General features: G+C 33.6%; 2 protein-coding genes across 3 annotated transcripts; both read right to left on the reverse strand.

Moving 5' to 3' along the window:
• Positions 1-5476: 5476 nt before the first annotated feature.
• Positions 5477-8096, reverse strand: LOC115959084. 2 transcript variants are annotated; one of them, XM_031077382.1, is made up of 4 exons: positions 7854-8096; positions 7644-7710; positions 5864-5944; positions 5477-5746 (listed from the first exon to the last, which is right to left on the reverse strand). In XM_031077382.1, exons 1-4 carry the CDS (start codon positions 8013-8015, stop codon positions 5682-5684), a joined length of 375 nt encoding a protein of 124 aa, XP_030933242.1. In that variant the 5' UTR covers positions 8016-8096; the 3' UTR covers positions 5477-5681. The 2 variants fall into 2 exon arrangements, with proteins under 2 accessions (XP_030933242.1, XP_030933241.1); XM_031077381.1 differs by having other exon boundaries at positions 5864-5947; positions 7854-8086.
• A 5448-nt stretch (positions 8097-13544) lies between these two features.
• On the reverse strand, positions 13545-25585 carry LOC115960347 (D-xylose-proton symporter-like 2). The gene is made up of 14 exons (XM_031079196.1): positions 25276-25585; positions 24579-24679; positions 24035-24113; positions 23710-23769; positions 23523-23589; positions 23305-23429; positions 22238-22339; positions 20910-21278; positions 20784-20831; positions 20623-20685; positions 18529-18609; positions 18189-18287; positions 15622-15759; positions 13545-13952 (listed from the first exon to the last, which is right to left on the reverse strand). The coding sequence occupies exons 1-14, from the start codon at positions 25318-25320 to the stop codon at positions 13821-13823; spliced, it is 1509 nt and encodes a 502-aa protein (XP_030935056.1). The 5' UTR covers positions 25321-25585; the 3' UTR covers positions 13545-13820.

The following is a 25585-nucleotide window of genomic DNA, read 5'->3' on the forward strand; positions in this document are numbered from 1 at the left end:
GCTTACCAAGTCATACATAAGGGTTGGCTCAGTCCACTCGGGGTCTGCATGGAATGTATTGCTTGATTCTGGGGCTGTGTGGAGTGCATTGCTTGATTCTAGGGCTGTATTGGGAGTAGAACCTTGTGGAGCTGAGTTTTGAGCACATGGTTGTGGAGCTGAGTTTTGAGCAAAACCTTGTGGAGCTGAGTTTTGAGCAGCAAATATGTCATCACCAAAGTCATCCCCCTCTAGGCCTTCATTTAGCCAATCTTCTTCATCATCTCCTTCAACATTCTATTCTTCAACCCTTACACTAACCTCAACATCCTGTTCTTCATCTCTTGCACCAATCTCAACATCCTCAACATCTTCTTCTTCATCATTCTCATCATCTTCATCATAATCACTCTCCAAATCTATTTCATCCCTTACTACATCACCACCTACACCACCTACATCACCATCTGCATCACCACCTACACCATCTGCCATTCCCCCTCCATCAGGATACTCAACTGCCAGTGGCTCCACATCTATGTCAATATAGATTATGATTCTTTCAGCTGGCCATGCCGTATGAAGGGTAGTCATGTTCAGGACATCTGCATCTGTTTCTATGGCTCTTAAATCATCCTGTAGATCACCTTCAGGAAGTAAATACCTATATCTACTGTGTTCTTTAGGAGCACCAACTAGATGGCATAAATCTCGAATTTCAAAGAAACTCAACTTGTCAAGGTCAATCTTTGTCAATGTATGTACAGACTCACCCACATATTCAACGATTGGCTCCTCCACAAAACATCCCCCAACATGAATTTCAATGTCAGATGTGAAGTCAACCATCTGCAATTAAAATAAGTAGTTTGTTTACACACTGACATGCAGAAAATGACAAGAAGCCAAAAGAGACTACAAGCCAACAAATTGACAACAAGACAACAACACACGGACAAAGGACCATATAAAGCACATGCAAAACCAGATTCCCAACAAATTCATAGGGACCACACTACCCACAGTTCACAAACAAGTGTAATCATTGATAAATAAACTTGATTCTTTCAGGTATACGCATTATACAAACAACCATAGCAGTACATTAGCTACATCCTAAGTGATTCTACATATAAATAGCAAAATGCGCATTTAACATAAAAAAAACTTTTAAATGTGCAGATGAACAGCAAAACCTAACTACGTGGGTGGGTCGCGATAAAAAAATGACATCAAGAGCCTAAATGCAGATGAACAACAGTCACACATACCTTGCCTAGTTTTGATGATGCAAAACAAGTGTTTTCTCCCCCTCCAGACGCTCCAAACCATGAAGAACAAGTTGATCACACCTCAGGTCTCTCTCTCGAAAAGTTTTTGAGTTTTGGGTGTTTTGATTCGCATTATGTTCTGTTTTGGAGTTAAAATGTGTTTTTGTAACAACAGAGACCGGGTGGGTTACGGAGATTGACAGAAACATACCTCAAGTGGGTTAAATGACACTTTTCAAACCACGGGTAGGTAAAGAGATTTTCGCCCAAACCACAGGTGGGTTATGTGTAATTATCTCAATAAAATAATAGAAACAAAGAGAGAAAGAGAATGAATGAGAGGGAAAATTCTTAGATACTTCCAGATCATGGATAAATAGTGTTTCCTCATTTAACATTCTTGATAGATCCTATCATGAATTTAATAAGTGGATCCCACCATGAATGTGAAAGTAGAGAGCATTATTCTCCATGCTACCTTAGTATTACTCGAACAAGAGAGTCAAGAGGAGAGAGGAGAGACTAGAGAGAAGTGACATTAAAAATGAATAAAATATAAAGACAAACTTGCTACACTAATTTCTCTTAATACAAACTTATTGTTTACAATTGCTCAAAAATTTTATTAATACAACTTGGATAAAACTCAATTTGAGGGTGTGTATTGCTATAATAGCCATTTGGGAGTTTACACTGAATGCTAATGCTCTTAAAAGAAGAATAAGGTACCCGCTTTACAATGCTTCAATAATAAAGCCTCTCTAAAGCATTCCTCAGTTATGCTGGATTTTGTTGATTTTGCAGCAATTATGCGCTTGCGTTTTTCTTCAAGTGCTAAGATATCTTTATCGATTTTATCAACAGCATCTTCTACTTCTTTTATAACACGAAGACCAAGGTAAGCCTCCACAACTCTCTTCAAATGGTCGAAGGCAAATTGAATTTTAAATTCTGCGAATTGTAATATCCTCAAGGTTGTCCACCACTTCAGAAGCAAATCTTTTGTGATATCCTCAACGATAGTGTTTATCATGCTATATATACCTTCACATAACATGTTATATAAATACATTCTTACCCTTGGCCTTAACGTGGACATGGCACTAATATCCCCGTGTTTGGAGAGCAAGGGCTCAAGGATAGGGGCCAACCTCTGGATAATCATGTAATCCCCAACACTAACTACCTCTTCTATAGGAGCCCACTCAAAGTTAACCTCGGGAACCTTTTCTACACTCTTAAATGGTGTAGGAATCTTTGCACCACGATCAAGAAACTTCATGACTTGTGTGTAATTCTTGTTAAAAAGAAGGAAAAATTCGAATTCACTATCTTCATCGTGGTCGTCTTTTTTAGCGGTATCTTTTTTCGTTTCTGCAATCCTCAAAACACCATTCAATTGCTCAATCTCATCTTTACTCCAAGACTTCAAAATATCATACAAAGTCACAGTCGCTTTGACTTGTTCTTTCTTTTGTACCATCTCCTTTGCCTTGTTTTTGCAAATCAACTTACCAGAATGTCCAAGAGAACTCCTTAATTCTAAATCTCCATACTCTCCCTTTAGTGATGATATTATCTAGACACCAACCAGAGATTAAGTCAAGAGTATTGTTAAATTAAATGAATAAATTCACCATCTCTTAACAACTTAAATTTCTGGAAGAATTATATTAATTTAACATAGAATCATTTGTTACCACCTCACCTCTCATACTCATTTAAGCTTTTAGAAGAATCAGTAGTTTAACAAAAATATAATTAAGGAAGACCATAAAAAATGTTATATTGGAATGACTTCCATTAGGTCTTAGCTAGTAGCTAATAGGTTATGGTTTTAACTTTGAGACCTTCGAAAACAAAAGATTGTATATCAAGTTACCTGTGAGAAGACACATTGAATTTCAGCAACATAATGACATTCTGCACAATAATAAACGGGTAATTGTGGATCTCTTTCTTCCTCACAAGCATGACAATAGAATTCATCTGTCTCAGCTTCCACTTCCTCTTGAAGCGGTGAATTTGTAAGGAAGAGGGAATGTATATTATGATCTTTGTGTTTAACGGTATATGGTAAGGGACCACAGGAAAGATGGAGATTGAGATCACAATAGAGACAATTGAAGTCATATGATTCACAAATATTGGATTTGCAAGCGCTGTACTGAAGTTTATTGCTCTCTATATTGTCGTCCCGGAATTGTAGAAGGTGAGTGTGACCTTCGTATGTTATGGCAGGCATCATCATAGTACTGCATTCAACATGCAAACAAAAATGGCGCGGTTTGTTATTTGATATGATGAAATCACAATAGAGACAAATGTAGAGGAAATAATCGGTGGTAGACTTGCGACAGGCATTGCATCTATCATCAGAATAATTACTCTGACCATCCAGCAGGGTGAGAGGGTGGTATGGATGGAAGGGATGGCAGATCTGTTGCGGGAACTCCAGGCATGATTTATGAAAGTAAATCTTCTTGCAGAATAACGAGGAAGCTCTGCCACTGTCACAAACATAAGTAGAACCTGTGCAGCGTTTGTCACATACACGGCAATGCATAACCTGTTCTTGATCATCGGCCTTACGGAGTGACAAAGGATGTCCGTGAAGGAAATGCTGAATCTGATCACTTTTAGGTTTGATGCAATCGATGGTGGTGGGCAACAGTAAAGTGCAAGGAATATCCATCACAAAATCTTTGCATTGTTCACAGCTATAGTACCAGACCCGGGTGAATTTTTCGTAACAAGCTTTGCAAGTACTATCTTCTTGATCTGATAGTGCGGTAGAAAGGGTGAGAGGATGGGGATGATAGAAGTGTTGGATCTGTGGCGGCAACTTCCTCTCAAAACATGACCCATCATGGATAATTAAACGACATGGGATGCAACCATAGGTTGAATGATGATGATCTGAGCAGTGTGCTAGACATACGGTGCACTTATAACGCTCATTGGCAGGCACCTTGTCAAGGAGTAGCAATGGATGGTGGTGGTAAGGATGTGTGAGAAGTTGCTCTTTCCATTGCCCTCCTTCTTCTATTACCTTTACCGTCATAAAAGCGCATTCACGATCAAGTTGGAAATTGCAATCTTCGCAGCGATAGACGAACCCCCTGTAGTGCTTAGTACAACCATCGCACTTAAATAAATCACCATGGTGATAAGGGTCATGTGGCTTTAGGGTAAGTGGGTGTGGTGGGTGAAAGGGGCTTTGAACATGTTGCGGAAGCTTTGCACATGATACGTGTAGGCTGTATCTACATCCCTCGCTGCAACTGTGTATCAAACCATCGCAGTATTCTCTGCTGCAAACGTAGGCCTGACCATCACAGTATTCTCTGCATGCCTCGCATAAGATTTGAACACCTCTCTTTTTGTTACTCAGCGATAACACATGATAAGGGTGATCGAAATGTTTTATCTTCTCCATCTCCAGTATTTTCCTTCCGAAATCGCCAAATATCAATACGAGCTTTCATTTAATATACGAAAATAAATACAAGAAGAAATTTGTGACTTTGATTCCTACCTTCATTGTGTCTGTTTCTTCTATGATTTTAATTAACAAAGTTTGCTTATTCTCTTTAGTTTTTTTAAATGGGCCAATCGGTATTTTTAACCTTATTTTCGTGAGAACAAAATGGATTTTATTAAGCAATTGGCCAGCTTCCGCCTAGGTGTCATGGAAAAAATATATGAATTTTAAAAACAGAGTAACTTATTTAAGCCATGTGGTATTGATTCTTAGGATGTTTGTTGCTGAGTGCAAGTAACCTATATGCCGATTCTCAATTCCATTTTTCTAATTTCTCCATTTAATTTTGATTCCAAACAACCATTATGAGATGCCATCCATTTTGCTTTATTCATATTTTTATTTCAAAAACACAAATCCCTCCTTTGTAAAGTTTATTGTCCCACATCATATTATTATCAAATTACAGGCTCAAATATTGAGGTGATCGTGTAATTTTCTTTCTTTTTTTTCTTTTTTAAATTTTAAAAGTCATACAATAAACTATAGGGTGTAAAGTAAAAAAAAAATTCAATTTTAAATTGAATGTAGGACTGTTTGAAATTGACCGGACCATTTGGATTGAGAAAGAGCAGTGTAGAGTTGTCCGGAAATAAGCCCAATTTTCCGCCAACTCTAGTCTACCCTCCCTTGCTCCCATCTCTCCCTCCCTCTCCCCTCAATCCAAAAAGGCCATAAGGGGTCTTTTTGCAACTTGCACTTTTCTTTTTCTTCAGATATTGTAAAAATTTATTGAGTAAATAAACAGAAGACAATAAAATGTGAGCTACCATGTTACAAGCATCTTGAGTTTGAAAGGAAGCAATTTTAATCTAAGCATCTCTACAGCATGTCCTCTCGAAAATAGTACAAGGATTGAGTTACTTGAGCTTTGCTTTCTCATCATTTTATTCTACCATTGCATCCACTGAAGCTTCAGTAGTTGGCATAGAAGATTTTCTTTTGTTCTTGCCTGAAACATATGCACCTGATATTAGTTAAAAATTTACCTAAAAATGGTCCATATCAAATAAATAATCAAATAACTTGGAATGGCAGCAAGTATATGGCATTATATCAGAAGATCTACCTCTACGCTTTAGTTGTTTAAGCTTCAGACTCTTCTTCATGTGAAACGCAGTTGGCGTTTTGTCAGTGTCTTGCGATGTGCCTGCTACCAGAAGTAAACTTAGAACAACTTGAATTTAACATTCAATGCAAGGTAGTCAAAGGCAAAAGGCGACCTTGCCAAGGCCTTGTATTGCCCAGGTCATGAGTCAACAAAAGGGCACTAGCCCGAGTCAATTGAAATATTATAACAAAAAAAATTTAAATGTGTTGCACAAAGAAAATTAGGACTATCAACCGATTTCAAAATAGGATTAACATGGTTAGGCTCTATTAGTTATTCTAAAAATAGGGTTTACAACAAGTTTCTACTATAATTTAATTAATCTAACAATAAGTTTTACAACAAACTTTTGTAAATTAATTTATCTAACAATAGGCTTAAAGCAAGTCACCTTACTCGCCTGGGCTCTAAATGTGGCCTCGCCTTAGAGCCTTTAAGGCGCTTTAGTGGCGCCTTGCCTTGCCCAGGCTCTACAATGATTCAATGCAATGTGGATAAGAATGACCTACATATTGTAACATTTTTCTAAGATGCATATAGATGAAGAAAGCAAGTTTCCTGTGTTTCTTAAGCAATTACTCTAAACTAAATATAAGGGGAGTTGGTCTCTACTCACCAATGCAACTTTAGAAATAAAAAATAGAAATTTATAAACATATGTGCTATAGCACTTCAATTTCAGAAAAAGTAAAAGGCGTCTCAAATAATACCAAGTAGTTAAATCTAGTTCAATCACATGTTGATTCACATCCACCAAATTTGCGTCTAATTCATTAACATCCATTGGCAATAATTTCAAAGTGCACAGAAAAACAAAAATGAACTAGTAACAATTCAACCTCTAAAATAAATTCTATAAAATTTCCCAACACCATTCACCCATGACCCAACTCAAGCACAATCGATTGTGTTCCCCACATTATTCGATTAGGTCACCATTTGCCACCTGCCAAGGAGCTCTAGCTCAACTAGCACCTTCTCCCCTTGCAAGTGCAAGATTGAAGGTGAGGTCTTGGGTTCAAACCCACTCATTGGGTGTGTAATTTACCTACAAAAAATAAAATAAAAAGGCCATCATTTGCCACTTAATAAGGCAATGCTTAGGATAGGACTGCTCAACCTGGATGCAGCATATAATGACTATCCTAATATACTTTGATTCACTCATGAAGTACTACTAAACAACACCACCACCCCCCCAAAAAAAGTAATAATAATAAAAACCATTAGGCAAGTGAAACCATATTTTTTTACAAGTCTCTAACCGAGTTTAAAACACAGGCACGGGCGTGTATCCTTAAGTGCATTAACATAGCGATTTTCAACTAAGATCAGCATTCCATATCATAAACCATAACCAACCACACCCTGTTGCAGAGAACCAAAACCATCACCTGACCTGACTATAGTCACCATCAACCATGTTTTAACAAAGGGCAACAAACCATCAAGCATGATATGGGTGCTAGTTTTATTAAGCACATACACCTACTTAGTGTTTGCTACTAATTCTCAAAGAAAGTATTAACCAACACTAGAATCTTATCCAGCCTTACCAAATGCAGCTTTCTCATTGTTTGCAGCTCTTTTATTTATAATTCTAAAGGCCATTTAGATTATTCGACATCGGAAAAGTCCATACTAATCAGTTATCAGTTGGTAATTAACATGATAATAAAATTTTAAATACATCATACAAAGGAAAAAAAACAAACAGTAAAACGGTTTTGGGAAGTACCTTGAGATGCTGCCATTTCAACATCTTCCATGCTAACTAGACCCTTCTCTATAGCATCCTTCTGCTCCTGATTTTTTCAAAAACAAAAAAATCTTAAAAACCAATAAAAGACACCAAGGTACAAGCTTTAAAAAAAATTAATTAATTTTTAATAGAATGAAAAGAAAGCAAAGTCTAAACATAAAATTACAGAGAGAGAGAGAGATGTACTCTGCGCCATTTCTTCAAAAGCTTGCGCTTGCGTTTACCGGAGATAGAGAGAGGTTGAGGCCTGTTCTTGAGCTTACCAGTGGTAGGGTCTCCATGAATCGCTCTCTTTCTCTCTGCTATTTGAGCTCTCCTCCTCCTCTGCATCACATTGAATTTCGCCATTTTTCTTTTTCTTTTTCCTCTTTTCCTAAAACCCTAATCTGAGAATATCTCTTTCTCTGCCGCTACCTCTTTATTATTCTCTGTCTATTATTCTAGGGTTGCTCTTGTTTCCTTATTGGGCCTTGTCCGTCCATTTAGTTAAGCCCATATTTCTTCTCAAATATGATGCTACCGAACACGTTGAACTCGGGTCGGGCTTCTTTGTTTGTATTTACTACAGTTTTAGCCCAATATATTCGCATCTAGATTGGGCTCTGCTTGGGCCACTCATTTTTAACCTTCTTTTTATCTCTTTGTTTTTTTCGATGACTGTAATTACAATGGGATAAATTTCCAGCTTTTATGTTCAACTTTTTTTTACCTAATTTGTTTATGCAGAAGTGTATTAGCATTTTTTCTTTTACTTACAATCATACTTTGACCCAGCCTTGAATGAAGTGTTAGATAAAGTAGTGACAAAAAGACATACTAAATTACGTAAATAATGTTACAATCATAAAAATTTTCATAACATTTTTTTACAACAATTGAGTTTGCAAGTTTATATTGATTCTCATCAAGTCTTATTATTGATATCATTTTTTTACCTAATAATGACAATTTGCCACTTCAACGATTGAGAAATTTTGTCCCTAAACTGATTGAGCTTACATTCTAGTGTAAAACACAATGGGATAAAATTTTCTCTCAACTTTTCTAGTTATGTTTTTAGCTTTTTGCTCATGTTTAGTTAAAAATAAAATAAAATAATCCTTATTTGCCTCACTTTTCTTTTAGTACAACCATAATTTAATCAACTATCAAAAAAAAAATCAAATAAGAAGCAATCCAATGCATCAATTCTTAAATTTTGTTATATATTTTTGTTGAAGGCCAAAATTTCACAAGAAAGCTCATTCCATGAAAAGTAAAGAAGGCCCAATTCAAGCAGCAAGAAGAATCAACATTAAGGCCCTATTTATGTTCAGATTTCCAGCAAAAAGGCCATTAAAAAATCCAACAAAATCCAGTGAAAGAATTGGGTCGGGATACCCAGAGGCTGCCAGATGCCTGGGATCCTCGGGTAATGCGGCACAGCTAATGTGGGATTGAGACAGCTCAAAAGAGGTACCATGAAATACAAGAAATGAAGAACAGATATATCCATCTCAAGTACCCAGTGGTGCAACAAAGAATCAGAAAGTATAAAGCAAACATTCATGAACAAAAGAGCTGTACCCAAGGAATCAAGAATGAGAAAACCATAAGTAAAAGCGACTGGAAGGGAACTTTCAACCCAGTAGTAAAAGATTCCAACTATTTTGGAATAATGACAGCAAAGAAAGACAACCAATAGCTGAGTTTGAAAAGTGAGAAACCTTGAAAGAAGAGAGATTGAAGGTTAGTTGCCCAAGGACGCCCTGGAATGGAAAGTCAGCAAGTGACTTTTAGAGAAACAGCACTAAAAGATGAAAACTATGAGAAAAAAGGAAAGAGACCAGCCCCTGGGCAATTGTCACAACACAAGCTCTAAGATGCAAAAGAGAGAAATCACTAGTACCTCGGAGCCCTAGAAAACACACTATAAAAGGAAAAGAAAACCCACCTTGAGAGGGGGGGATTTTCAGTGGGAAGAATATCATAACAGAGCCATTAGAACTCTGTAAAATTTAAGAAAAACAGAGGAACGTCTTTCGGTATCCCAGAAACAGCCACTATAGCACATACTTGGATTCAAAAGGATTCAAACTTTGTAAGTCTTAGAGGCTTGGATAGTTATCGAAGTCTGTAATTTTTAATCTTATTTTAACTTTGTATCACATCTTAGTGAGCACATTTGTAATCCACAATTAAGAAAAATAATGAAATATCTCATATTAATTTGAGAATTTCTAACAATTACTTTGTATATTTCTTTATTATATTATCTTCCCTTACTGCTTCTTGCTGCTCAATACATATATTCTTGCTTGTTAATTTTTCCTTTTACTCAGCCAAAAGCTGAGTCCTTTGCCCAAGCAAAGCCACTCATACTTGAGTTCCAAATCTCACAAGTCTTGTGCAAAAGCACCAAGTCTGTGAGAATTGGAGCTAGGATCCTAGTGGCTGAATCATTCTCATGAAATTCATTTACATATATGTATATGTATTTAATATATATATATCATAATCTAAGAAACTAACAATTATTTGAAAATATGTGCATTGTATAGTTGTTCTTGTGTAAGACCTATAGAGGTAAAAGGAAAGAACAAAACTCCATTGCATAACAAGCATGGAGAAAGATTGTATAGTGCAGAGAATCAGTATTATGGGTTCTTACAGGCCTAATACGCCCCGGGATCCCACGACAGTACGCCCAGAGTACCAAGTGAAGGAATTCTTTAAAATGTTTATACAATAAAAGATAAACTTTAAATATTCTATTTCAATCTATTTATCATTGTGAATAATATGAATATCTATTTTACTTATTTTATAAGAGTAAATGGTCATTTTATGATACTAAAACACTAATAATGGTATTTTATTACTTAGGAGGAATCACATTTTTGCCTTAAGGAGATTTATGTGACTTGCGCACAACTTGGTTCGTAATCAGCCCCCATTTAGCTGCGGTGAACCAAGCCTAGTCCACCAAACTATGTCGAAGAAGAGGGGGGCCACAGCCCCCCCCCCCCCCAAATTTTGTTTTAAAATATTAAATAATAGGTATATATTTAAGATTTTAGAAAATAAATCCATCAAGAAAAATTATATTTGCCCCCCTCGACTTCGAATCCTAGTTCCGTCCCTGTGAACTTTGACAATGACCCAATTGACCTCAACACCCCACATATTCCAAGCAATCTCTCCCAAATTCACTCCCTCACTGTCACCAATACTTTCCTTACACTTCTTCTTAGAGCTAAATTGCACGAAAGTCGAACAGGCATGTCATCTGCGTACTCCACCATAGCTTTCCACTGGGCATGTCTTCCCACTCCCATTATACACTTCATTTTTGGCATCACCAAATCCATGTGAGAGGAAGAAGAAGTGAAAGAAAAAAAAATTAGAGAAATTCATTTATTGTTTAGTGTTCCTCTACTGGAGGTTTTTTATGGCCAAAGAAATTATGAAAACCTTGGGAAAATGTGGGAAAAGGATGGAAATTGAGTTTTGAATTCTAGGTTTTTAGGCTGTTTGGTTACCAAGAAAGCAAAGGAAAAGAAAAGAAAAGAAAAAGAAAACTTTCAGATATGAATATAAACTAATTCTAAATATCCTATTTTTAAATTAAGGACACATGGCATCTTATGTGGCATAAAAATAATATTCTAATCTTACTATTAGTCACATCAGTTTTTTCTATTCACTTCTTAACAATGGGGACTATTTTGATACAATATCAAAAAGTTTAGGGACTAAATTGAAACAGGCATGTCATCTGCGTACTCCACCATAGCTTTCCACTGGGCATGTCTTCCCACTCCCATTATACACTTCATTTTTGGCATCACCAAATCCATGTGAGAGGAAGAAGAAGTGAAAGAAAAAAAAATTAGAGAAATTCATTTATTGTTTAGTGTTCCTCTACTGGAGGTTTTTTATGGCCAAAGAAATTATGAAAACCTTGGGAAAATGTGGGAAAAGGATGGAAATTGAGTTTTGAATTCTAGGTTTTTAGGCTGTTTGGTTACCAAGAAAGCAAAGGAAAAGAAAAGAAAAGAAAAAGAAAACTTTCAGATATGAATATAAACTAATTCTAAATATCCTATTTTTAAATTAAGGACACATGGCATCTTATGTGGCATAAAAATAATATTCTAATCTTACTATTAGTCACATCAGTTTTTTCTATTCACTACTTAACAATGGGGACTATTTTGATACAATATCAAAAAGTTTAGGGACTAAATTGAAACATTTGAAATGTTAGGGACCAAATTGAAAAACAACGTAAAGATTAAGGACCAAACTTGTAATTTACCAGATCATTTTTCATTCAATTTTTCCTTTCTTGTGGGGTAATCATAGAATAATTTTTCAATCTATTTCTCCTTCCTCGTGGGGCACTCAGGATAATAATTTTTCAATCAATTTCTTCCTCCTTTCTTTCTCCTTTTCTCTCTAGTTTTGAAATGTCGTCTTAAATTCTTACCCATGAACATTGAACACTCTACAAGTGGCAATATGGTTAAACTGTCTTAGTTATCGGTTATTAAGAAATCTAAAACTAAAGAGCTAAAGATAAAAACTCAAGAACTACTAACTCTGGAAAATTTAAATTCATAAGAATATAATTCTTGAGAGAAAATTTTATGGATATACTTATAATTTGTACTCATATTATAATATGTCTTTATGTTAGAATCTCATTCTCTCTTTCTTGTGTGTGTTTGTTTCTAAAAATAAATAAAAGGTGTCAACATAATTTCATAAATATTCTGTTTATATCTTGTAAAGTAGAATTAATATTTAAACATTTATAGATATTTTTTTAAATGCCTTTAAATTACATAACCCATAAATTTAAAATTATAAATGTAATACAAATATATATCTTTAATTAATATTGTCTTCTTGTTCTAAAAAAATTAATATTATCTTCATGTAATTTCTTTTTTAAAGTCGCACCTAAGTGCTATAGCATTTTCTTTTTCTTTTTCTTTTTCAAGCTATACTGGCAGTTTTTTAGTAAAGCAACACATTTGACAATTAACATTTCCATTTTCAAGATAAAATAAAATAAAATAAAGACATATTTAAAATAAAATATGAGTTGAAATTTTCGCATTTTGAAAAATTAAGATGGTTATTAGAATTATATTTCTAAAAGATTTTATTAGCAAACTTTAATGAATTACCGAGATTGATAATTCTCGTCCAAAATTCCTACTTAATGGCTATTAGATTTAGAAACAATATTCGTACCCAAGTTAAAATATAAAAACAATATTCCCTTAGAAGATTTTGTTTATTCAATATCTTAATCTTTTTTCTTTTTTCTTTTTTTGACAGCAATAAGTAAGTCACAAGGTTGAAAGTGAATTGATATTCATCTTGAAATTCAAACTCAACGTAAACATGTGATTAATTAATAGTTAATTTTTTATTGTCAATCTTTTTAAGATAATTACATTCTAAAATTCTTAGAATACAACCATTCTTTACAAAATTAGTGATTAGAAGTTGTCACATCATCAATGATTAAATAAATAATATAGAGTTAGTCGCTGTCTTTTCTTTTTCTTTTTCTTTTTTTCTTTTTTATGAGAATTTTAATCTATAACGTTCGCTCCTGATGATAACTTATTATCATTAAACTAAGACACCAATCGATTTTTGATATAGACAGAAATTAAACCCCAGATATCTTATTCAACTATCAGAAACTTTACCAGTTGAACTAACTGAAACCCTTCAATATCTTAATCTTAATATAAGTGGATTGGCAACAATGACTTTAACCATGTAACCTTAAGTCATAACCTCTTTTTTTATATAAATTCTTTTGGACAAAAAAGAATTACAAAAATAAGTTTATTTAACACACACAGAGAGGTGGGGATGGGAATTACATCTATTTCTTTAATAGATCAGGGGAAAAAAATAATCAATAACACATGTATAGAGAGAATATAATAGACATGAAGATTCTACGGTGCCTCTACACTCTAATAAGAACAGACCACAGAAACATCAGTTCAACTTATGACTTGTGTGATTACAGACAACTTAATTGCATACAACATAGGTTTATCCCTACCTGAAATTATGTAACAATATCCCAACCTTAAGTCAAAACTAAAACTCAGTATGAGGAAATGGAGGCAAATAATCCTAAAGGCATTTGGCTTCAATTTCCTCAAGAGTAAGCCCCTTTGTCTCAGGTACCACGAAGAATATGAAAAGAAGAGACGCCACAGCAATTGCCCCGAATATATAAAACAATAATGCAGCTCCAAGCAATGCCTGTAATTAAATGTGAAGAGAAAAAAAAAAAAAGAACTTTCAGCTGATCATGCAAATACAATGAAGTTAATCTACCAATACGCATGGGACAGTGGCAACTCCAGGATTTTCTTTTAGGGGGGTCAAAAGTGTCTTGAGCTAGGATTTTGTTGTGGGGGAGTAAAAAATAAAATGATTATTTTATTTTATTTTATTTTTATTTTATTTTTTTTGTATATACAATTGTCATATTACATACAATAATCTAACATGGTATTCTAAATAGTATACAATACAACTATATTGTAAAATAGTCAAAAAAAATATTATTAATAGTTTAAAAATCGGTCAGAAAACAACGATAGAATGCATATAAATAAATAACTAATCATAATATTTGTCAAATTAATAATAATTTATTATAATCATATGTAATATCAATTAAATAAAAATATATGATAAAGAAGAGTAGTAACACATCTAAGAGTAGGTCTGAAAATAAACGTTAAACAAAGGAAAATAAATAGTAACTTATATAAGATTTTGCTTTTGAAGTGTATGGATTTTTAGCCACACCTGTCGTCATTCTCTTGGAATTGGAGCAAGTACTAAAAGACTGTTTGGACTCAAAAAACTGTAGAACACTTATCAAACTACTTTATTAGATATAAAGAAAATATAGAAGGGAGAAAGAGAGAATGAAAAAATAATCATAGATTTAAATACAGATCAATTGATTGTACAAGTGGTGTAATTTTTTGTTGATGAACAAGAAAAGTGCAGGAAAAAAGGGTTTCATTCTACCATCAACAGTAAAGTAAGCCAAAGTTTAGAGAGAAGGTTTATTTATTTTTTAACAAAGGAGTAATTGTAAGAGTAGTGCTACTGACAAAATATTTACGCAATAAAATCTAGATGCCAAATTGTTAGAAGTATGTAAAAAAGTAATGTCAGTTATGGGTTTAGATAAAAAATCAATTACAACTTGTCACTTAACCTTTATTGTAAAAATATTGTGAAAATAACACTAATATGATCATATTTCAAGTTTATTTCAATTGTGTTTCAAAAAAAAAAAAAAAAAGTTTATTTCAATTGGGTTTAAACAAATTTAAAGTCAAGATGTTCAAAATTTTATTTTATGGGTCAAAACAAAAAAAAAAAAAAAAATTATATATATATATATATATATTTGGGCCAAGCCAGGGGGTTCATTTGAACCTCCTGGGCTGGCTGTAGAGCCGCCCATGGCATGGGAAACAGTACTTCTATGCATACATACGTGCTTGTATGTATTCATGTGTTTGTGTTTCTGTAGCACATCCAGTTTCTATGATAATCATGCCCCTTTTTCTATTTATAAAGCTAATTATTTATGGAAAACATTTTCTATGATAATCCCACTAACAGAGCATGGAATGGGCAAAGATGACAATAAAAACAGATTCTCTTGGTGCTACTGGATAAAACAGCTAAAGGTATCAAAAACTTGATCACATCTCACTGTAATGCAGCAGATAGACACCAACACAAGCTGACAAATAAGTACTCACAAGTCATGGTTATAGCATGTGGTTTAGTGTCATCCAGTGATTTTGATAATTTTCTAACTAATTATAGCATCAATCTCTACTCCAGAAAGTCGAAGGACATAGTGTTGGGATAATAAAGTATTGAAAGAGTTCAGCACCTTCAATGGGGAAAATGCAAATGTCACCAGTGCATTTGCTCCAAAATTCACAAGCACTGCAATACTGAGTCCTCGCCCTCTAAGACGTAAGGGGAAAATCTCCGAAATCATCAACCAACCAATAGGACCAAAGGATAGCTGCAAGACCAATTTTAAAAATTGCATTGTTATGTGTACAAAATGAAACATATTTGCAAGAAAACGTCTAAACCTACAGAACAGAAGATAATTAAAATGGAATGTTACGAGATAGCTAAAAAACAAGATTCAAATTCGGCAGAAGAAGTTGTTTAACAAAATCTACAGAAATTATTTTTGCTCTGCCATACGTGTGAGAAAAAAATATCCCTGGTACATTGCCAAATAGTAAGTGTTTTCACCCTCACATATGTGGTCACTTTCTCAAGAAAAATTCTTTTTTATTTTGGTACATTCTCAAGACATTCTACTATTACGTTGACATTGCAAGAATCGTCTCTAGAAAGTACAATGGAAACCATTTAGAACAATGCACTTTAACAAGAGTAAAAAATAAATGACTTCTACCAAAGTCACCTATAACCCCTATTATAACAATTTTTTATGATCATTCATCTACTTTTAGAAGTGGTACTAAGTTGTAGCTTACTGAAGGAACAAATCTCTTTGAGGAAGGATCAATCATTCACCAAAAGGCTTCCGATGAGCTTTACCATATTAGAAAAAGATGCATCAAGTGCTTGTGAACACAAAGTCCACCCTCAAATATGCTTTTGACTATGGTAAGCAAAAGCATATGTTTCCTCCCTATATATGTTTTATTATTTATTATATTAGTCCTTTTTAATTTCAATTCATTGTCACACCCACTTTTCAATAACCCTTGTGCTGAAATAAATGTTTGAAGTGGAAAATCATAAATACAAATCCTGGTTCTGTGTTTTAATGTTGCAGACTTTATCCTTGTTCAAATATGATATATTTTTGCTATTATCTTGGCAAACGTTGATTATTCCCATGAATGCACAAGGAGGAAGAATGCAATTTTGACCATAGGAAAAGACATCTTACTCTAGAGGCCTAAAGATCATTCTTTGATGCACTTAACTATAAAACTAGGATTTCCTGGTTAACAAACGTTTTTGAACCTTGGACTTGGGGTATTATTAATGTTTGCAATTTTGTCTATGTTGCTTGCTTACCAAAAATTATTTAAAATATTTTCAATTTGAGTAATGCATAGATTTTGCTAAAAAAGCATTTAATGTTTCACTCCACCCGGCACAGGTCATTGATTTACTAGGACAAGTAAAAAGAAGAAGGCGTCAACATCCTGCAGCCAGAGCATAGGTTGCAGGTCCACTCAAGGATCATTTAAGTGTTCAAGATAGCAGAGAGTCTTTATTCCATTTTTTAAATAAATTCTTATTCCATTAATTTTGGGAACTAAGTTGAGTTCATTGGTGAAATAGGTGAGTACATAACAATGGACAGATAGCCAGAAAGGGAAAAAGGTCCTTCATCTCTACCTCTCTCTTGGGTGTAAGTCTCCTAAAAATTATTGACATACTATAACACTACAATTTGTCTGATTGATAATGATTACAAAATTCATATTCCTCATTTTTTTTTTTTTCTTAAATTAGAGATAAAGTCATTCTCTAGCCTAATTTAAGTGTATGCGTGTGAAGCTTCCTCATTTATCGTAAAACAACAATTTACAAATTTCATAGCTTGTCTATATGGAAAAGCCAACTCAGTAGATCTATTAGAATTACATGGGAGAGCACATCATCCAAGTCCGGCTTTAGGACTAGGCCTAATATTGCCTAACTCAAAATTATATTACAATTTTACTTAGCCATGCATCGCCTTACTCAAAATAAAGTAAACCTCTGTATTTTAAATAATAATAAAAATGTCCATTTATTTTTGTTAAATTTTATGCTTGAACCATGATATTTGATTTTCTATATGAATTAACCTTGGTTTGGTTAGTATTAAAAGATTTTTTTTTAATTGATGTTTAAATTTATTGCCTTAACCTCAAACTATATCAAGCCAGCCTTGACATCATCTACCTAATATTTTAAGCTACAACATTAAAGAATTTGCATAAAATGGGATAACTAAAGTTGATATTTAGATCCTGCTTCCTGGAAAGACAAATTTAAAAATAATAATAATTAATAAAAAAAAAAAAAAAAAACAATGAATCAACATGTCAAAGAATGGAAGTTTAACAAAGATCTAATTAAGGCTGATATGCAGATCCTGTTTCCTCGAAAGAGGAATTTATTAAAACAAAGAAATCAAATTTTCATGACTTACATGGAAGTTTAGGAAAGATCTATCTTTTTGTGCTATGATAATAGCATGCGGAAATTCCATCAATAATCTAACAGTTCTTTCTACTGGTGAACTATAATGAGGGGGACTACTATTAACTAATAGACACAGCCTTCAACAAACACCACACATAAATAAATTTAAAAACCGCATGATGGAACAAAAATGTTTTATCATATCAAGACACAAATTCTGGGATAAGAACTTCAATAAAGGATGAAATTGAAATTGTTAATTACCTGGTAACACCCAACATACAACAGCAGTGCAACTACAGCGACAACAGGTACATCATCCAGGAAAAGGTAATATGACCCGATAAGGAATAAAGAGATAACCTGGTACACGAAGTGTATATATTATTTATCTTACAAATAAGTAGCTCAGAAGTCCATTTTTTTTTCAGATAATTAGAACTCCCAAGCCTCAATCAATCCCCTTTGTAGGTTTAAAAACAAGCAAGTTCAAACAAGGATCAATATCAATAAATTGACCTCTCACTTTTTTAGTATATACAGTATAGATTTTGGAATTTTAAAATCAAACTACCAAACATTCATGAATAAAAGTGGGACTTACCATCCCAGAAACACCTCCAAGTAATAAAGGTCTCCTTCCAAGTTTATCAACTACAAGAACAGCTACTCCAGTCATGATCAACTACAAAAAATAAAACAACACATTTCTTATGAAACAGTTGCCAAGTTCTTTGCTCAGACATTAACTTCCTATATATATACAGGCTAAGTTCAAGTTACACATTCACGATGATCAAAGATCAATAACTATCTTATCTATTAAATGTTTAATTTCAAGTTTTTATATTTTAAAATTATGCATAAAAGATAAGTTTATGGATCAAATAGAAAATAATATTCGATTGGTATGACATTTGACATGCAAGTTAAGAACATAAAGGACATGTAATCCAACAGTGGGATTTTCCAAATATTAACCCGATAAAAAATTATTAGGTAGTGTAATATTACTAAAAGTTACCCCAGGTGCAACTTGATCTTGTCCCTATATATATAACTACTATCAAATTTCTCTCTCACACATGATGTCTATTCAAGAGAGAAGTGTAGGAGAAATTTTACAGATTTTATATGATGGAAGAAAATTTATAATAACATCTATCACCATTTACATGATTAATTTCAATGGCAAACACCAAACACAAAATGATGAGCACTGGGATTGCATAAATCTTTGAAATAAACCACCTACTCTGCAGTACACAGGTGATGAGACATATGCACACCACACTAATATATTATTCAGAGAAGTAATCAACAATATTCATCCCTTTTATGCAGGGACCAATTTGTTTCATTCAAAGCCTACATTCTTACACATGCATGCCAATGTCAACATTAAAAGCATAAAACAAATGTTATCACATGCATACATGTACATAAACAGATAAATATGTCATAAATTCAATTAATGCTGTCATAGATTCAATATAATAAAAAATTTCATGAGTGAGAGAAGAGACGTGGTTAAGATGAAACTTTTGACAAGAAATTAGGAATTATCCTTCATTTTCAGAAAAAGTCAAAATATAACATGTACACATAGAGGGTATAGGTCCAGGGCAAAAGATTTATGGTAATCTTATAACAACAAAACCATAGGTATTTTAAGCATTTCACATTTTTTTAAATGGTGCAATTAACAGTTTTTTCTCCTGCATTACTAACATACTGCATTGAAGCTCATGCCAGATATATATCAGGTCTGAGTATTTCTTAGGAATATGAGGGTGATCCATGTGTTTTCAATAAAAACTAGGGGAAGCTGAAGTATTTTACCTTTTTTGAAATTGCCTTAAATTCCTATTTTAACTTGGTTACCTATTTGGGTTTTTTGGATGCGAAAGGAAAGTATATTCATTGTCTTGTCAAATAAGTATTATCATATTTCTTGTCTACCAAGGAATGGGAGTTGAAGCCTTATATATATATATATATATATATATATATATAGGTAGTACAATAAAGGGTTTGGTGACTTTGGCCTAAGCAGTGCTCATATATATATATATATATATATATATTTACAATGAGAAGACTCTTAAAAGAATAAGTAATGGATTTCTTTGAAAAGTAGTTTGGTAGTTCTTTTGAGGTTAAAAGATACCCACATGTGAGTTAAGAGTTTTGCTTGTTGTATTATTATGAGAGCATCCATGGGTGTACTAGAATTTTAGATTTGGGAGTTAGTATTCAATGTTTGTTATGGGTGTTCTGTGATTTGGGTTTTGTGCTTGTGAGAATCTGAATATGAAATGTGAGGTTTTGTTTAGTGCAGTTGTAATTCTTTTTTTCTTTTTTTTTCTTTTTTTATTTATTTATTTTATTTATAGAAGTTGTAATCAATATTGTTGACAGTGAATTTTGGTTAGTGTTTCTCATAGATATAGGTAGGGAATTGGCCAAACTGAGTTAAATTTTGTATCTTGTGTAGATGTTTTTAATTTCTTGTTTACATAATGCACTTTTCCTAGCCCAAATTCCCAACATACCCCAAATATATTTTGTGGATTTACACAAGAATTTCCATTCATCGATTTCAAATGCTAAAGGAGTCTGAGGATAAATGGATAATGAGATAAACAACTAGTAAGAATCTAATATCCAGTTATTCAAAGGAAAAAGGAAATGTTACCTTCAATAAACCTAGTAAAATTGAGACCCGTGTTGCATCGGATGCTGCAGAGAATCCTGCACTCTACCGGACTATATTGGCTTAGGATGTAAGTCTATTTGACACAGTAAGAAGTACAGTTAATACCCAATTAGAACCCTATTTCTAAATCAAAAGGGTACCTGAAGGATTGATCCAGCATAGTATAGTACACTTGGTTGCCCGGTGATCTGTCATCAAAGTTAATGGTGCATATCAACCAGTGTTGGTAATTACTAATTCTGATCTATTGCTTCAACCAAAAATACCTGTTGAAACAAGACTAATCCTGCACCAATTGTAAGAGCTTTCAAGCATTTTCCTTTGAACATTTCACTAAACGTAGCTTCTTTTTCGTCACCAACATAAGCAAGCTCAGTCAGTATCTCATCTACTTGTTCAGGAGCTGAGTCACCAAAGGCTGGACCCCTGAGCCGGTACAAGCAACCAACTGCAGTTTCTCTTAATTCCTGCATGTTGCCTTTTCCCTGAATGGCACGTAAAAGTAGCCATCTAGGTGATGCTGGTAGCCACCACATTCCAATCCCCATAATCACTGCCAAAGGGGTACTAGCTCCATACATGTAGCGCCAACCAGCAACTGTGTCAACTAAAAGGCTACCAATTCCGTAACCTCCCTGCACAAGATTGCAAGTGCTTACAACTTGTAGACCATACGCAAATACATTAAATAAATATACTAATGATAAATTTGTTGAGGAAGCTAGAAAAGAGACATCTAAATCCAAGACAACTCTTACTAGCTGCAATTCATTTAGGCTTTGTTTGGTTGGGAGGATGGAAAATGTTGGGAGGATAAAAAAAAAATAGTTTTCCACCATGTGTGTTTGGTATAGAGGATGGAAAAGTTATTTGAGTGAAGTTCTCCTATGTCATCGAAAAAAAAAATAGAGAATGGAAAAGAGGAAGGACGGAAAACAAATAAAAATTTCCTTTGTTTGGTTGACAAGAAAAATGAGAGGATGGAAAAAATAGTTTGGTAAGAATTAACTATTATAACCCAACTACGTAGTACATAAGAAGTAATTTTAAAATTACTATATAATAAAAACATTACTTATTATTAATTAAATTAATAAAGATAACATCTTATAAAAGTTAACACATCACATTTACTTTTTTTTTTATTTTTTACTCAGCCATTTTCTTTACTCAACATTTTGGCTAATTTATTTTAACACACGTGCTGGAGAAAAAGACAAACAATGTTATTTTAACATTTTGGCTGGCTGGTACCTAGTAAAAAGCAAGCCCAAAAAGTAGAAGAAGATAGGAAAGATTAAATTTTTGGCTAGCTGGTACCTGGATGGTTGAATGCTGGTGAGAGGGTAAAATTGTAAACACAGTTTTCTCCCCATTTCGGGGAGATGTGGTTTTGGTGGACCCAGGTGGAAAACACCTGGACACCTACTTTTCCTCTCTATTTTCTTTTGCAAACCAAACGGAGGAAAGCTCCTCTTTTCCTTTCACTTTTCTCTCACCCATTTTCCATCTGCCCACTTTTCTCCCCAACCAAACAGAAGCTTAGTGCATACCCTAAAATAAATTATCCTCAGTTCAAAGTTGAAGCACTTACAACCATCCCAAGGACTATAAAGAACTCTTTCAAAGAGATTAGTCGACCGCGTATCTTAGTTGGAGCTGTCTCAGCAATGTACATAGGAGCTGCATGCATCGCCTAAAAGTGAAGAAACTAAAAATCATGTCTCACATAAAAATAAAAAGACAAAACTACATTTTTTTAACATCTATATTCTTCAAGAATGCATAGTTAAGTCATATATCATAAGCAGGCGATATTTGCTTTTCCCTGGTGTATACCATTGATATCTGATGACAAAATTAATGCAGTACAAATTCTTAAAGGGGATTGAAAATCACCAAGAACAGAAAAATAAAAGTAGACCTAAAAATCAGCATCAAGATTTGTTTGGAGTCGGCACCAAGTGCGATAGAAAACCTAGATATCAACTGAAATTGTACTCATCCTAAACTTGTCTCCATAGAAATAGAATAGCACGCTTATATAGACTACTTGGACTAGATCCTTACCCTAACTGACTTGGATTAAATTATGAAAATAACTTTGACTCTAGGAAATTAAATAAAACTTAAAGTAAAATACCAATAACCTATTTAGCTAATAAAAATATAAAAGTAATGATAATACAAAATAACAACAACATAATTGACTCCTAAAACTAAATAGAACTAAATTAAAATAAATTTGTCTTCCTGCCCCCCGCATTATTTCTTTTTGCTCTTTCGTTTGCAAATCTATTCCCACATTAACCCCTCCAGAAGTTAGAAAACCACAAGTGCACTTAGAATTGAAAAGGGATAAAAAATTATAAAGACCTTTAAGATAAATACCTCACATAAATATAATGGATTTAAAATTTCAATATATGTGCCCAGTTGTATTACCTAGTGGTTTAATTTTACTTTATACAAACTGTTTTAAGGAAAATAGAGGTACGTGGATATGCATGTTAATATGGAGATACTAGTGCCTAGATATGTGAATATTAACATGGACATAGTACCACATAGATGTGTGTGTGTGTGTGTGTGTGTGTGTGTGTGTGGGCATGTCCATATCTGTAGATATGTATAGAGTGAACAACACATGATGTTTATTACCAGTCCAATTCCTATGCCAAACACAAAGCGCCCAATGACCATAATAGGGAAGTCAGGTGCTAATGCTGTTATAAGCGCTCCAACAAGATACAATAGAGCAGCTGCAAGCAACTCCCTTCTTCTTCCTTTGGTTCATATTCACCATTTAAACTTCATCAAGACATGGAAAATATCACAGATATTTAATGTATAGCTCTCTATGTAACAGAAAAACTAACCTAGGAAATCAGCAACATTAAAGGCCAAGACAGAGCCAATCAACGCACCATATAATGAGCCACTAGTCTGCAATAGGTAGCATCCACAAAATTAGAAACAAAAGCATGTATTTGTTTTCCCCATCAGTGTAAAATATCAACCCATAAACATATAACAATAACAAGAAAGAGTCAGTTGTAAACTCACTATGAGACCAATCTCCACAGAAGATAAGTTGTACCATGATATTCCACTTAGTGTCGCTGACTGCAAGAAAAGACAAAGGTTATTATGAATGTCATTAACCTGACTTAGTTATTTAAGAAAACTACATGCTATTAACAGTAGTATAGGGTCAAAAAATAATAAATTATCTTATATAAGCTGCAGTTTTAGAGTGAGTCCTTCAAGCAAGGAAATACAAATATACTTTTTTGGCTCTTAAATGAGAGTTTTCATTTAAAAGAATGAAAACAAGCTAAGTCAGATGAATATAAGGCCACTACAGTTCAAAATTACATTAAAAGCATACCACTATAGATATTGTGGCACAAGATGTGGCACCAATGTCATAGCCATACAGTAGTCCTCCAAGAGCTGGGAAGAGAAATCTGGAAATAACAAGACACTCCTTATGGGTAAGGCTACAAATAATTAGGTACAAATTTATTGTTTAAATTTTTAAGAGCAATCACATTATCAGATTGAAGCCTTGGTCTTAGTGGGACATGAACAGCACCAAGCTGGTGGCACCTAACCAGGATAAGAAGTTTTCAAAATTTGCCTCACTTTTAACCTTGTCTTGCCTCAAACGGCCAAACAAAGATACAAATAAAAATATGAAGCATCATGCTTTTAGTAAAAAATTGTAAATTTAAAGCTGTAACTAATTAGCTATATACATATATTGATACAAAAAACATAATTCATAACACATTCCTATCTGGGAAAACTGCTAAACATACTAATGTCGCAACCATTTGCCAAACATCATTATCATAGCATAAGGCACCACAAATTTTTCAGTTAAATCAGGTCAAAAGGGTAAAATTTATAACAGAAATTTGAATACTCACGGTAGGATTGCAGCGACAACAGAATAGTTTTCAGAACCATGAACCCTCCCATTAATAAGAGGCTCCTCTACACTGCCAATCTCACCAGAAGACTTTCCTACCTAAATAAAAACAACAACATAATCAACTACTTGAAAAAATAAATCTTAAACACCAAAACAGAGTATAGCATTCAAAATTCTCTCTCTCCTATCTCTCTCTTTTAATTTTTTTTCTTGTGCACTTTCTATGCATCCAAACAAGTATGAAATGCAAAAAAAAAAACACACATATCACATGTTATGTACAAATATTTTTTTCAGAAATTTTCACAAATAATCTCAAAACACTAAAACCAAATAACATTAGGTTTCCAATAAAGCAGTGTAATTTTCTATAATTAAAAAAAAATAAAAATAGAAACACAAACATCCCAGTAATCCACTGTGATAATGATCTCAAAGTGAAAATTTTGACATTTGACATTTAATTTCAACAGAAATTTTAACTTCTCGTCTCATAATTCTATACAATGAAACAACTTGTTCAAATTCATATTTCATACAACTTCCAGTTCCCCAATTTCCTTTACGCTTTTGCTTTTGCTTTTTTTCTTTTCTCAGCATCTAAACAGAGCATAAATAATATTAACCACAAAGGAATGAAATTAATATATAAAGTTTTTTTTATTTTTTTGGGAGCATGAAATAGTGAAAACCTTGCCGAGAGACGATAACGTGGGTTGCTGAGGATCGGAAGCCATTTTTGAATGAAGCTCTGTCTGAGAGAGATAATTTTAAGCGAATAACTATGTTATAGTTTTATATTATACGTATATATATAATATAAAATTAATTTAGAAAAAAAGGGTGAATGGTAAATAGTAATTTAGGAGCGGTAAAAAGAAAAGTTGAGAGATGCTTTGGGATGGTTAGGTGTGAGAGTGGGAGGAGAATGTAAAGTGTAATGAGAAAGAAGAGAATGGGGGTTAGAGCATAGAGTATAGACAGACAGTCAAGGAAGTTTGG

Source organism: Quercus lobata, chromosome 9, assembly GCF_001633185.2.
Source record: "Quercus lobata isolate SW786 chromosome 9, ValleyOak3.0 Primary Assembly, whole genome shotgun sequence".
Taxonomy (NCBI): Eukaryota; Viridiplantae; Streptophyta; class Magnoliopsida; order Fagales; family Fagaceae; genus Quercus; species Quercus lobata.

Bases quoted from the DNA above. Each gene is read 5' to 3' on its own strand.
- LOC115959084 (XM_031077381.1), bottom strand. From the start codon at position 8,015: ATGGCGAAATTCAATGTGATGCAGAGGAGGAGGAGAGCTCAAATAGCA. The intron at 7,711-7,853 runs GTACATCTCTCT...TGAAAAAATCAG, and splicing joins TTTTGAAGAAATGGCGCAGA to GAGCAGAAGGATGCTATAGA. The intron at 5,948-7,643 runs GTACTTCCCAAA...TACTTCTGGTAG, and splicing joins TGAAATGGCAGCATCTCAAG to CAGGCACATCGCAAGACACT.
- LOC115960347 (XM_031079196.1), bottom strand. From the start codon at position 25,320: ATGGCTTCCGATCCTCAGCAACCCACGTTATCGTCTCTCGGCAAG. The intron at 23,590-23,709 runs GTGAGTTTACAA...TACCTATTGCAG, and splicing joins CTGTGGAGATTGGTCTCATA to ACTAGTGGCTCATTATATGG. The intron at 15,760-18,188 runs GTAATTAACAAT...TTGGTCTTGCAG, and splicing joins TGTATGTTGGGTGTTACCAG to CTATCCTTTGGTCCTATTGG.